The sequence below is a fragment of the Zeus faber genome (assembly GCF_960531495.2).
Source record: "Zeus faber genome assembly, chromosome: 4".
Classification (NCBI taxonomy): domain Eukaryota; kingdom Metazoa; phylum Chordata; class Actinopteri; order Zeiformes; family Zeidae; genus Zeus; species Zeus faber.
The window spans coordinates 34,632,700-34,645,764 of record NC_137191.1 but is presented as its reverse complement, the minus strand read 5'-3'; the positions used below and the strand labels follow the sequence as shown (position 1 = coordinate 34,645,764).

General features: G+C 47.4%; 1 protein-coding gene across 2 annotated transcripts; it reads right to left on the bottom strand.

The window, feature by feature from the left end:
* Window positions 1-1,234: 1,234 nt before the first annotated feature.
* Window positions 1,235-11,558, bottom strand: stx10 (syntaxin 10). 2 transcript variants are annotated; one of them, XM_079998417.1, is made up of 9 exons: window positions 11,500-11,558; window positions 10,733-10,808; window positions 8,611-8,704; window positions 6,846-6,940; window positions 6,194-6,256; window positions 5,782-5,883; window positions 5,358-5,464; window positions 3,282-3,404; window positions 1,235-2,603 (listed from the first exon to the last, which is right to left on the bottom strand). In XM_079998417.1, exons 1-9 carry the CDS (start codon window positions 11,532-11,534, stop codon window positions 2,387-2,389), a joined length of 912 nt encoding a protein of 303 aa, XP_079854543.1. In that variant the 5' UTR covers window positions 11,535-11,558; the 3' UTR covers window positions 1,235-2,386. The 2 variants fall into 2 exon arrangements, with proteins under 2 accessions (XP_079854543.1, XP_079854544.1); XM_079998418.1 differs by having other exon boundaries at window positions 2,427-2,603; window positions 3,310-3,404.
* Between the last annotated feature and the right edge of the window lie 1,507 nt (window positions 11,559-13,065).

The following is a 13,065-nucleotide window of genomic DNA, read 5'->3' as shown; positions in this document are numbered from 1 at the left end:
AATCACATTTCTATAATCTATTATATATATACTGTTATAAATATATATATATACTGTTTTATATTATATATAAACTATATAGTTATTACTATTATAGATATACTGTTATATATTTTTATTATATTTCCTGTTATATATTATACATATAAACATATATATAGTGTTATATTTAATTATTATATATGATATGAGGCAGCAAGTGAAGTGTCAGTTGTTGAAGTTGATGTGTTGAAGCAGCGTAAGGATCTGAGCCACTTTGACAAGGAGCACATTGTGATGCTGGACGACTGGGTCAGAGCATCTCCACCACCACAGGTCTTGTGGCTGTTCCTGCTCTGCAGTGGTTACTACCAACAGTGTCCAAGGAAGGACGACCGGTGATAGGGCGACAGGGTCATGGGGCCCAAGGTTCATTGATGCACGTGGGGAGTGAAGTCTAGTCCGTCTGGTTCCATCCCACAGAAGAACTACTGTAGCACAAAGTGTTGAAACAGTGGATGGTGCTATGATAGAAAGGTGTAGAACACACAGTGCATGGCAGCTTGCTGCGTATGGGAGCTCACAGTGTCCATGCTGACCCCTGTCCACCCCTGAAAGCACCTACAACGGACACGTGAGCGTCACAACTGGACCATGGAGCAATGGAAGAAGGTGGAGGTCTGACGAATCACCTTTTATTCTACATCATGTGGATGGGGGGGGGTTAGGGTCTGATCCCATGGAGCATCTGTGGGATGTGCTGGAACAACAAGCCCGATCCACGGGGGCCCCACCTCCAACTTCTTGGTGCCAGATACCACAGGACTACTTCAGAGGTGGGGTCCATGACTCCACAACTGCTGGTCACCGCTCTTTTGCCGGAATGAGGGGAAGCTCGACAATATTCGTTTTATTAGTGGAGATTTTAATGTCGTGGCTGATCTGTGTGTGTATATACATCTGGCCAGGAAACACAGGTAAAAAAAGACTTAAGTGGTGGAAGTGGCAGCAACCAAAAGAAACATTAACATAGTACATGATGTGACACATTAACACTATGAAATACTTTAAAAAAATAAAAAAGGTAATTTCACTGTCCGGACAACTTTAAGATGCCCTCAAGAACCTGATTTTTTTTTTTTTTTTTTTTTGATCCAATGTTTTCCTAATCCAAATGCCAGTTTATGGTAACGTTATTCAGTCACTGTATACTGCTGCTCATCTACCGAAGAACAATGATGCTTCTGTCAATTAAACCAGTTAGGATTTATTAAAAAAAAATACATAACAGGTTCATCCAAGGTTAGAAATAACATTTATTTCCTGTTTGCATAAAACCAATCCGAGTACAGGAATAAAATTTATTTACAAAATGATTTAGAGCCCAATCACGCATTATCATTACTATTTACATGTCGAACAGCACACCTGGATGCAGGTGTTTCACCTTAAATGGCACGGGGAGCACGGCCTCCACCGGAGGGCGCTGCAGGACCAGCCTCCCTGCTGTCTGCGGAGGCTTCCTGCCTCCATCCTCCTGCCTCCATCCTCCTGCCTCCATCCTCCTGCTTCTTCTCACAAAAAGCTTTTCATCATGGACGGACTCTTCATCTCCACCACTTCCAGACCCCTCCTGAGGCTGGCCCTAACCGGGGTCAATGTGTTCAAAACTTTTAAGCGGGTTACAGTCGTATCCTAATCGGCTGGTTTGGTTTTGGGTTTTTTGGGGGGGGGGGGGGGGGGGGGGGGTGGTATTTGGGCGGCACCGTGCGGCCAGGAGGTCGATGTGTCTGCCAACGGCGAGACGCGGGTTTTGGGCGACAGGATGAGAGTGAAACAGTGAAACTTCACCGTGGTGACGGATGACGGAACGGCCGCTCTGTCCACACAAACAACTTGTTGGACTGACATCGGGGAGGTCGTAGGCACACTTTTACATACTGCACATTTCACTGTATGTATATATAGAAAAATATATCCCATTTAAGGCAATGACGTCAGTACCCCCCCCCCCCCCCCCCCCCCACCCCCACCGTCTCCACTGTCCGAAATCAACCTCCGACCTCTGCCGTGCTACAAAAAACAACACAAATCGTCTGAATCGTCCGACACCAAACGTCATTTTACAAAAATACATGGTCACCAATCATAGAAAAAGACAGAGAAACAAAACAACAAACAAAGCGACATCCTAACCTCAACTCCTCAAACAACTTTACATTTTGCCATGGTTTTGGGTTGTTTTTTTTGGGGGGGGGGGGGGGCGGCTTTCCCTTCCCGCCCCCGCTCCTGGTAAAGTACCGTAAAGTAACAGAAAGATGGCCGACAGCGTTCTGTGCTCACACTCCTGTCGTTTCCTCTCGGCCAATAAGAAAAAGGGAGGGAACAAATGGTGTAGCGCGCCTCTTCATTTATCTGACCACCCACCCACCCATCCATCCATCCACCCACACACACATCCGCCCATCCACACATCCATCCATTCACCCATCCAACCACCCATCCGTCGTCCGTCCGTCCTCCCTGGCTCCCAGCCCATCGGAGCGGTCAGGGAGCGAAGAGGAGGATGAGCACCACGATCATGATGACCACCAGCACTCCGATGGCGCACCACTGCCTCTGACCTGCGGGGCGGGGACAACGGTAAGGTCCCCGCTTCAAAACCTCAAAATAACTTGTGCCGTCGTTTTTCACGCGACCGAGCGAAGAAGCTTTCGAGCTCAGCCTCCGGTTGGTTTCACTTCCCGGTTCCAACCTCAAACAGAAGACGGAGCTACGTAAGCATCGCTGCGGTAACCAGGGATTAACAGCGCAGGCTGGATAACGTTGTCATGCAGAGGAGGAAGTTAGCATCAACAACGGAAAGGGACAGTTAGCTTAACGACCGGTCGAAGGGGAGACGACAAACCGGGGCATCAAAGAAAGGGCCCGCGGGCCCAACTTGGCCCGCAGAGGGGTCTAATCTGGCCCCTGGGATGATTTGGGGCAGATTAAAAAAAAAAAAAGTCAACAATAAATAATTATTTTCATTAAAATGTTCACATTCACTTATTATCTCTGTGTAATTAGTATAGATAGGGCTTAACACATTTGAGTAAAGTTGGACTTCAAGCTTTTAGCGTTAATCTTGTTGAATTTGAGTTTCAGTTGTTGAGCAGATTGAGTCATTTGGGATCAAACTAGTAAATATAACGCAAGTCACAGGTTCTACATACGAGCGTGGCTCAATGTTTGATAACGCTGTGTTCAACGTTTGTACACACGAAGAACTTGGACGGTTGGTTATTTGCTCCGCATTTCACCTGTGTGCGTGCGTGCGTGCGTGCTTACTGCTGGTCATGTGAGAGACCTTCTCCAGCTTCTTCAGGACAGAGTCCATGCGGGAGGAGGTCTGGTCCATCTCGTCTCCAAAGTCTCCCAGCATCCTGAGTCACGGAGGGAAAGGTCAGGAGGTCAGCGTGGGGGGGGGGGGGTCAACGGATCGGGGCCTGGACACGTGTCGTCAGAGAGCGTCCTCCACCTGCTGCTCACCACCTCCGGGGACGGAGGGGAAGGCGGTGATTTATCAGAGCACCGCCGGCTGGTCGACTCAGCGCCTCCTGACTCTTGTTTCGGTATGCATTGTATTTTTGGATCCGGTGCTCAGTTTTGAGGCGCCAGCCTTGAAATCAAACCTGGAAAGAGCGAGTAGGCTCCAGGGTGTGTTTATCTTCACAAGCCTGACTCATGCTGTTTGCATTCCCTCTGGAGGGGTGACGCAGTTTACTGTGACCGAGCGTCAAAAAAGAGTAAACAACCAACCTCCACGCCCAGCTTCCCAAACTGCACCATTCACCTGCTTCAATTGGCACCCAAGCATTTAGACACAATCCAACGGGACATGGGACATGGAAAATGAAAAGTGGAACCTCAAAACTGTGAGAGATTCCCAAATGTTCCCGGACTATACTTTACATAATAACTCCTGAAAGGACCTGTGCCTTCGCCTGCAATTCCACCCTCGGCCACTAGAGGCTGCCCATAGAAACCGTCCAACTGAATACAAGTTTAAAAAACAAAAAAAATTCTCGCGAGAAACACAAATAAATATTTTGGGCTTAAAGGGTCGCAATTTCAAAGTTGACTTCTTTGAACGGTCTTGTGATCGTAAACCCAAACCCGAGGCTTCAAAATGTCTGAGACGCGACTTTTTTTTTTTTTTTTTAACCAGGGGTTCAGGGAACGAAAGCGGCCTGTTGTCAGAGTAAGAAAAAGCAGCTGTCGAGCTGCCAAGGACGTTTACACTGTCTCTCTCACACACACACACACCCCCTCAGGGTGTCAAGGATAAGATGTGTTTGGCGAGGTGAAAAGTTGTAGATATTACAGTATTATGGTCTCTCTGTACAGTCGTCAACTTCAGATATTGTCGTATCGCATCGAACATTGTGTAAATCATAGACTATGAGAAAACATGAACCTCAAATGTAACAGACTGCTACACTCTGTTTGCTTTGGACGAGGGGCGGAGCTTGGGTAGAGCGTGCAGGAGGCGGGACGCGACGCACCGACGCTGCAGAGTTTGACAGCACATCCAAGATGGCGGACGAGGCTACCGACTAAGTAGCTAAGTAGCTAAGTAGCTACCGACTAAGTCGGTAGCCTCGTCCGCCATCTTAGTAGCCTAAGTCGGTAGCCAGTAATCGGCGTTTTTTGGCGTTGACACTCCATGTATTTGGACGTCATACAAACGAGAGCGTGGAAAGGAATAATAAAGAAAGCAGAAAGGAGAAGGAAGCAGCGACGTTGCACGAAGGTTAATATCCGGCGCACGATTGAGACGTCATCAACGCGCGACACGCCCACTCGCTGGGAATGCTCCGGGCAATCACCTGCTCTGTTCACACCTACCGCTCAGTCGGACATTAGCCGGACGTTGTACTAGGGTGCTGGCTGGGTGAAGTCCGGGTCTAACAATTCAGCCATCTGCGTTCGCACATACAGCTCATCCAGGAAATGTCTGGATCATTTCAGGGTGCATGTGTGAAGGCAGCTTGAGGTCGATCGTGAGGAAAATATGACCCTAATCGATTTTAATCTCACAATCAAAATATTTTACTAAGACTACAAATAAGCTTGATTCATATAGTACTTTTCAAAGTTCTTCAGAAAAAGAGAAGGAACAAAGAGATAATATCTCAAAACAAACATATGAAGGAAGGAAAGAAAGCACACACAAAAATATACAACAAAGTACAACAGTACTGACACAAAACCTGAAATATGCTAAACTTAACGATTCTAAAAATGCTAAACTTGAGAGAGAGACGTCGTGATGTTCTTCTCTATTTATTGTGACAATAAACTGTTCTCGCGTGTGTGTGTGCGCTCCCACTCACACAGCCTGCTCGTCCAGTTCGTCTCCGATGCGTCCTGACATGTCCTTCAGAACCCTGATGCTTCCTGAAACCAGCTCCAGCTGCTCAGTCTGCTCCTGCACGATCAGCTGGGCACGCACACGCACACACACACACACACACACACACACACACAGGAATGTCACAAGCAAATACATGCAGACCCAGACAGTGTTGGCCGATGGGGCCTCCCATGTCGCCAAACAAATCAAAAACAGTTGTGTTTTTATTTTAGATGTATTTACTTTCCTCTGTTTCCCAAGTGAATGAAGATAAAAAAAATAAAAAAAGAGCCCCGTGCCACACGTCCCAACTGTGAGAGCTTTACCACACTTCTAAGCACGCCACCAAATAATATTAAATGATCCCGCGTTACATGACAATGCGAGTCCCTCCCTCCCTCTACCTGCTGCTGCTCCTGTTGCTCCTCGATGTACCTGGAGTTGGCCGACACCAGGTGAGCTTCCAGGCCCGTAGAGCGGTCCTGAGCGGAGGGAGCCAGCAGAGCCTGGGAGACCCGGAACACACAGTGAGGAACCAGCCAGCACCATGACAGTAACCTCAGGCAGCACCAAAACGCACGGCTCAGCACATTTACTTGATATCTCTCGTGCCTCCCTGAGCCTTTTTATTTTCTCTTCATATGCTTGTATGAATTGTCATAGTTTTTAATATTTTGTTGCTAACCCTCCTCCGGGGTTGTTATTATCATCCCTTTTTATTGGGTGGTACAGCGCTTTGGGTTCTGAGAAAAGCGCTCCATAAATAAAATGCATTTATTATTACGACAACGTTTCAGTCTGTCTGTGTTCACAAACCTGTCTGTTCTTTTTCTCTGCCTGGGCCACAGCTGAAGGGCTGGACAGCTGCTCCTTCATATCCTGTACACACACACACACAGGTTTGGGTTTAGATTGAAGGAGGCGGTGTAGGGACAGTTTGTTCAGCATAGTGAGCACTGTGTGGGAATGGTTTAGGCGAGGGGGTCTTCAACCCGTGGCTCAAGGGCCTCCCAGTAACTCCCTGGCTATAAAAAATATATCATATGGAAAAAACAAACTTTTTTTTTGTCCTCTTTTTCTTACGTTGACGACCACAAAAACAGGTATGGCGGTCTTGTGTAACAAAAAAAAGCTGTGCTCTCATCATCCTACAGGTCGTCCGCAGGACACAGTTGTTCAAGTTCATGTGATTATTTATCACATACATATGGTCATACATATGCAGTGAAATGTCATGACACCGGCAGTTGTTGATGATTAAACAATGAATAAACAGTTTCATTGGTTGAGAAGAAGTTAAAATCCACTTGCAGACAAACTCTGTCCTAGATGCAGGGGAACAAATACTCTTGTGTTCTATGTCCAGCGTGCTGCCAGCACAGGTTAAAAAAAACAAACAAACAAACAAACAAAAAAATAAAAATAATAAAAAAACTTCTCTTGTGGTTCCGTCGCAGAGGTGTCTTACCTGCACAGCCTGTCTGGTCTGCTCCACAAAGGCCCTCCTCTCCTGGAGCTCGTTCTCTCCGAGACGGAACTTCCCCGGGTTCGACTCTACGATACCTGGGAAGCAGGCGGTCAAGGATCTCACACACACACACGATGAACTAACTACTTGGTATTGTTAGGGAAATAATCAAATGAAGTCACTTTATTTTGGAAATTCCAATATTAATACTCAACTCACTATCCATTGACTATCAGCTTAGTAGTATTTGAGTCAGTGAGTATGAGTGTAATAATAAAGTCTGTACTAGTCTGCCCATTTGGATGCATTCACATTGGAAAAGTTGACAGCAAGTATAGATTTTGACTAAATTGTAAGTCAACTAATGGACTATTTATGTTGAGTTTTAATGTTGGACTATCCGAATTAGGTTGAACTAAAATGAAAGAATAATTAGGTATTTAAAAGGCTTCCCAAATCAACCGACCACAAAAGGGTGTGACTCATGTGAACGAAACGCTCGACAGGTGGAATTCCACTTCCTTCTCTGGAAACGAGATAAATGACGCCTGCGTGACGAGACCGAGGAGGAGAAGGGGAGGATGGGGGGGGGGGGGGGGGTGAGACAAAGATAGAAACATAGGAAGAAAGCAAGACAATGAGCGACAGACAAAGAAAAGTACAGAGAGAGAGACAGTGAGAAACAAAAACAGAGGAGTGGAGAAAAAGAGAGAGAGAATGAAGAACAAAGCAAAGAGAAACTTGAGAAAGCGAGACAATGACAGACACACAGAGAGGGATGGAGGGGAAATAAGAGACAGACAGACAGACAGACAGAAAGAAAGACAGCAGGACAAAAAAATAGAGGCAGAGGGAGGCACATAGACAGACTGATAGAAACAGACAGAAAAGAGGCAAAGGGAAAGGAAGACAACAGGAGACAGACACAGAGACAAAGATGGACAGAAAGAAACACAGAGAAAGAGAGAGGGAAAAGTACAGAAAATAGTGGTTTTTACTTTTTTGTTGTCCTGTGGATCTTATCAATGTTTATTATTCATTCAGATTATGAGGCTGGAGTCACCTGGAGTGGCTCGAGCCTCAAAGTGGCCAGTGCACAGCAACGGTCGAACCCACGGACACGAATGAAGCGCAGCGGTATTCGAGGCAGTCCAGACATTTCGTGGTCCAAGTTTGATCCACATCGAAAACCCAATCCAAAAAACTGTTTTTCTCGAAGATGCGGCGCCGACATACCTACCTACGACTACGGAAGTAGTCGAAGGAAAGGACCTGGCTTGGCGAAGCGGGGCGGGCGCTTTGTGACATCATCATTCGATTTGTGCAATATATACAGGGCGTGGCTCTGGGGGGGGGGGCTTTCGCGTGGGGCGAGGTGCGCTGTGGTATAGACTCCATCGCTGTGTATTGGCTGCTTCACGGAGGATCTGGGCCGAGCCGGGACGAGAGACCGCAGGAACTGAAGCTGCGTTCCATGGAAACTCGTAAAGTTTTATTTTAGCGCGATAGGAAGGGATGCTGCGTTTCACGGGAACTCAGAAAACTGTAATTCATGACTAACGCGACTAAACTGGACCCCGTGCATTACTGCTTAAAGCTGTATTTATCATTACTATGGTTATTTCTAAATTCATTTACTTATTGATTTCATTATTGTCTGAATGCCTCTTCCTTTATGTTGTGTCACATAATTATGTCTTGTTATGCTTGGCCAATTAAGTGAATTTGAACTGAGTGGAGAGTGAGGAGAGGTGGTGAAGGATACTGATGGTCTCGCTCAGGTCCTCCAGGTCCCAGTCGATGGCGCGCAGACAGTTCCTCAGCTCGTTGGTGCTCCAGTCCAGCTCGTCCCGGCTCACCTGGACGCAGAGCGCGACACCTTTTAAAGGTTCAGTTCGCCCTCCCCTCCTTCACCTCTACTCCAATCCACCATTTCTATCAATCATTTTCATCGAATGTGTCGATATAAATACGGGACACAAAGTGAAATTGCATTCATTGCTTGATGTTTATCTGTGTGTTTACAAAAGAAGTTAATATGTGACGTTAATTAATGACACATAAATAATTTCACTAATATGAGCGTGTATACAGTAAGCAGGTTTTTTTTAAACGTGGGTAACCCCATTAAAAATAGGGATTGCCGCTGTTACCATTGCCAGAGAATGATTTTCCCTTTTTATTTTTTTCTGGTGTATCGCGTTCGACATCACAAACACACTGTAAAAGGTGTCCGTCCCATCATGGTTCCAGCGTGATTGGGGAAAAGAAAAAAAAAAAAGAAACAGTGGAAGCAGCGTGGAGTACCCATGCGCATCCACAGTGCCGGTCCTCCGTGTCAGAAGGCGGGGATGCCTCTCCAGTTCGGAGACAGGCTTGGACCGGTGCTGGATTGGCAGGAAGCCCTGTGGGGAGCGTGAGGGTTCCCCCCGCTAAAAAAGCTCTGTGTACGCAGTCGGAGCGGTCCCCACGGAGCGGTACCCTCACTCAAAACATTTCATGGTCTCGCATGTGGGGAAAAAAGTCACTAACTTGCTGTGTATTGACAGTTGTAGCCCGCAGCTGTCATTAAAACCGCAACACACTCATCGAAAACAGTAATGTATCGACACGGTGTCATATTTCGATTTTAACAGAGACATCTCTGAAAGGCCAGGCCCTTTGTCCCTCACCCCACTTTAGAAGGGAGCATTAAATCATACTTAAATTGTATTGATGCTTGCTGCAAAGGTAAGAGCATAATTCTATATATTGCAGCTAATGGTGACATATTTTCTATGCGACTCTAGTTAATTATTTACTTACTTACTTACTAACTTACTGCCCGTTATGCCTTCTGACATGTAGGGCAGCCTTGTATGAAAAAAACAAACAAACAAAAGAAACTGTTGAACACTTACAATGGAAATCGAGGCCCCGGCCCAAACAGATGACACATTTACTCACTCCCTTTGTTATGCAACCTGGATTTTAACAGGAACATGTGAAATGTGTGGAAAATAGTGGCTTAGTCCAGTAGTTTATTGGAAGGATACGGCTGCTTACAAAAAGGCATTGTTTGTCATGTCTGACATTCAGACGCAGAGATATGTTCCATTGCCTTGAAAACAAAAACAAAATCTATGTCGAAATGTTCAGCCTATGCTTGTTCTTTTAATGTTAGTCAGCGCAAATGATCTTATGTCAGATCTAGTGAGATACTTTCAGAAAATATACTTTTTACACATCCCTCATAAGTACTGGGTCAGTTTATTCTGGAATAATCGACCTTTAAATAATATGCCAAAATTAACTCCAGTGATAGGTGGAGCATACAAGTGACCCATGTTTTAATCTCCACCCTCAGCCTCACAACGGAATGGTAGCTCAGGAGGTAGAGCTGGTGGTCTAGTGATCTAAAGGTTGCTGGTTGGATCCCAGGCTCCTCCTGCTAGCATGCTGTAGTGTCCTTGAGCAAGACACTTAACCCCTCATTGCTCCTGATGGCTGCGTCCGTCGGTGTTTGAATAATTGTAAGTCGCTTTGGATTAAAGCGTCTGCTAAATGCAATGTAATGTAATGTAATGTAATAACACATGCTCCGGAGGTTTGGACAATGCCGTGTACACACCAATGGACTTTAGAGAACCTTTTTTTTTAATCCCAGACAAATCTTTAAGATCTTAAGAAAATCATGAGGAATATGTCTAGTTATCTGGGACTTTTGCGAGATTATCAGGTCGGTTTTATATTATGTTTATTCTCGGCTCCTAATTCTACCATGTGGGATCCCTGCGATCACGGTCCTGCCGAATCCTACAGGGCGTCACTACTGGGATTTGGGGGGAGATAAAGTCTTTAAATATGGGACGTTATCTTTTGGTGTATGGGGAGGTGTTGTTCCTTACCTGCGAGCCCTCCTGCAGCAGTTCCTCCCATCGGTCAAACAAACCCTGTGCACGGGACAGGGCCTTTTGCACCTCCCTGAGCGCACACACACATGCACACACACACACACACACACACACAATATAAATAGACAATATTGAGACATGCAGGAGGACCGCAGCAGATGCTGGTTCATGTGCCCAATGCTGTTTTGACATAAATTGTGAAGTCACGTAGACCAGCTCCAACAACAACGTTTAAGGAAAAGACAACAGGACAGCCAAAACACTCCTTGAACATCTTTATTTAAATTATTTTACACCAGGACTGCAAGCCTGTTGTCCGTCTTTATCTCCCTTCCTCGCTCAGTTTCCAACCGGGGGCAGCAGCGCCGCCTGCCCCGTTTCACCAAAGCAAAACTGGAAGAACATCTCACAAGCTTCCTCGACTTCACATGGAGCTGGGAACCGCCCCGCAGTGCGAAGTGCCCCTGCCCGAAGCGAACACCCCGGGCCCATCACAGAGAACCGGGCTAGCACGGGGGCACCCTCCAGCTCCAGCGCCCGTGCGGAGCAGCTTTCTACCCGGGAACTGTGAGCCTTGCGCGGCGTGCCCTGCGGGGAGGTAGCCTGTAGCATGGGTTGCTAACTAAAGTTGGCTTTCTGAAGTGACGCTCCGGGGACAAAGGCTTCCCCGGCCCCGCTCCGCGCCCTGCGTGTTTTCGACGCCCCGTCGGCGGCGTCGAGCCGCTCGGGCTGCCGTGTTTGTTTCTGATGGTGCTTCTTACCCTTTCACCACGAAGAACGGGTCCTCCAGCGACATGACGGAGCGCCCGGCTGCGGCCTGCACGCATGCGCAGGAAGCACTGCCGAAAGGCGCAGGCACGACGTGACGTAAAGTGACGCGGTATTTTTTTCAATTTACTTTTTGTAAATCATAAATAAATACCTGTTTATTATTATTATTATTATTATTATTATTATTATTATTATTATTATTATTATTATTATTATTAATAATAATAATAATATTATTATAATAATAGAAGAAGAATAACTTACATTTGTATAGCGCCTTTCAAAAAACCCAAGGTGGCTTTACAGGAGAGGGTCAGAAGGGAAGCAGATGAAGGGAGAGAGGTGCAGGAAGAAAACAAAAACAAAGGGTTAGCTAAACTGACTCCAACTAACTAATGGGGGAAGGGCCACGGTGAAATGGTGGGTCTTGAGGGTTGTCCTGAAAGTGTCCAGGGTCGGGGCATTACGGATCACGGGAGGGGAGGTGCCCCAGAGGGTGGGGGGCCGCCACGCTGAAAGCTCTGTCCCCGAAAGCTGGTCGTCCGGTACGGGGGAGGGACGGCAGACCCATGTCTGAGGGCCACAGGTTCCGGGATGGAGTGTGCTGGCGGAGGAGGTCGGACAGGTGTTGGGGGGGCGAGTGCGTGAAGGGATTTGTATGTGAGGAGGAGGAGGAGCTTGTAGGAGATGCGGAACTTGAGCGGGGGCCGGTGGAGGTGGATGAGGGCGGGGCTGATGTGCCGCCAGGGCTTGGTGTGAGGGAGAGCCCTGGCAGCTGAGTCCTGCACATACTGGAGCCTGTCCAGGGCTTTGCTGGCAACCCCGGACAGGACTCCCCGTTACAGTAGTCCTGGAGGTGATGAAGGCGTGGATGAGGGTTTCTGACCACGGAGTCTGAGAGCGAGGGACGGAGACGGGAGATGTTTTTGAGGTGGTAGAAGCCGACTCTGTGATGGGTCTGATGTGTGACTGGAAGGAGAGGGTGGAGTCCCGGATAACACCCAGTTTGCCGACCTCGGGCGACATTTTGATGGAGCAGGCGTCGGCGAGGAGGAGGAGATCTCCAACCTTCTGGAGCAGCGGCTTTTGGGCCACAGCCAGGAGCTCTGACTTCTTGCTGTTGAGTTGGAGTAGGTTCGTTGTCATCCAGGTTGTTATGGCATGGAGGCAGCTGACCAGAGACTGTGGGGGGCGCAGAGTGGATGGTGAGGTGCTGAGATAAAGCTGTGTATCATCAGCCTAACAGTGGAAGTTGAGACCATGACGACCAATGATCTGGCCGATGGGGGAGCAGGTAGATGGTGAAGAGTGTTGGGCCGAGCACAGAGCCTTGAGGGACGCCACAGTTGACCGGGGCGTGGGGGGAGGAGGAGCCGTTGATGTTGACAAAGTGAGTTCTGTTTGATTGATATGAGTGAAACCATGGGAGAGCTGTACCGGTGATGCCGAGGAGGTGGGATAGGCGTTTGAGGAGGATTGTGTGGAAAACCGTATCAGAGACAGCGGAGAGGTCCAGGAGGATGAGGATACTGATGTTATCGGAGTCTGCAGCGAGG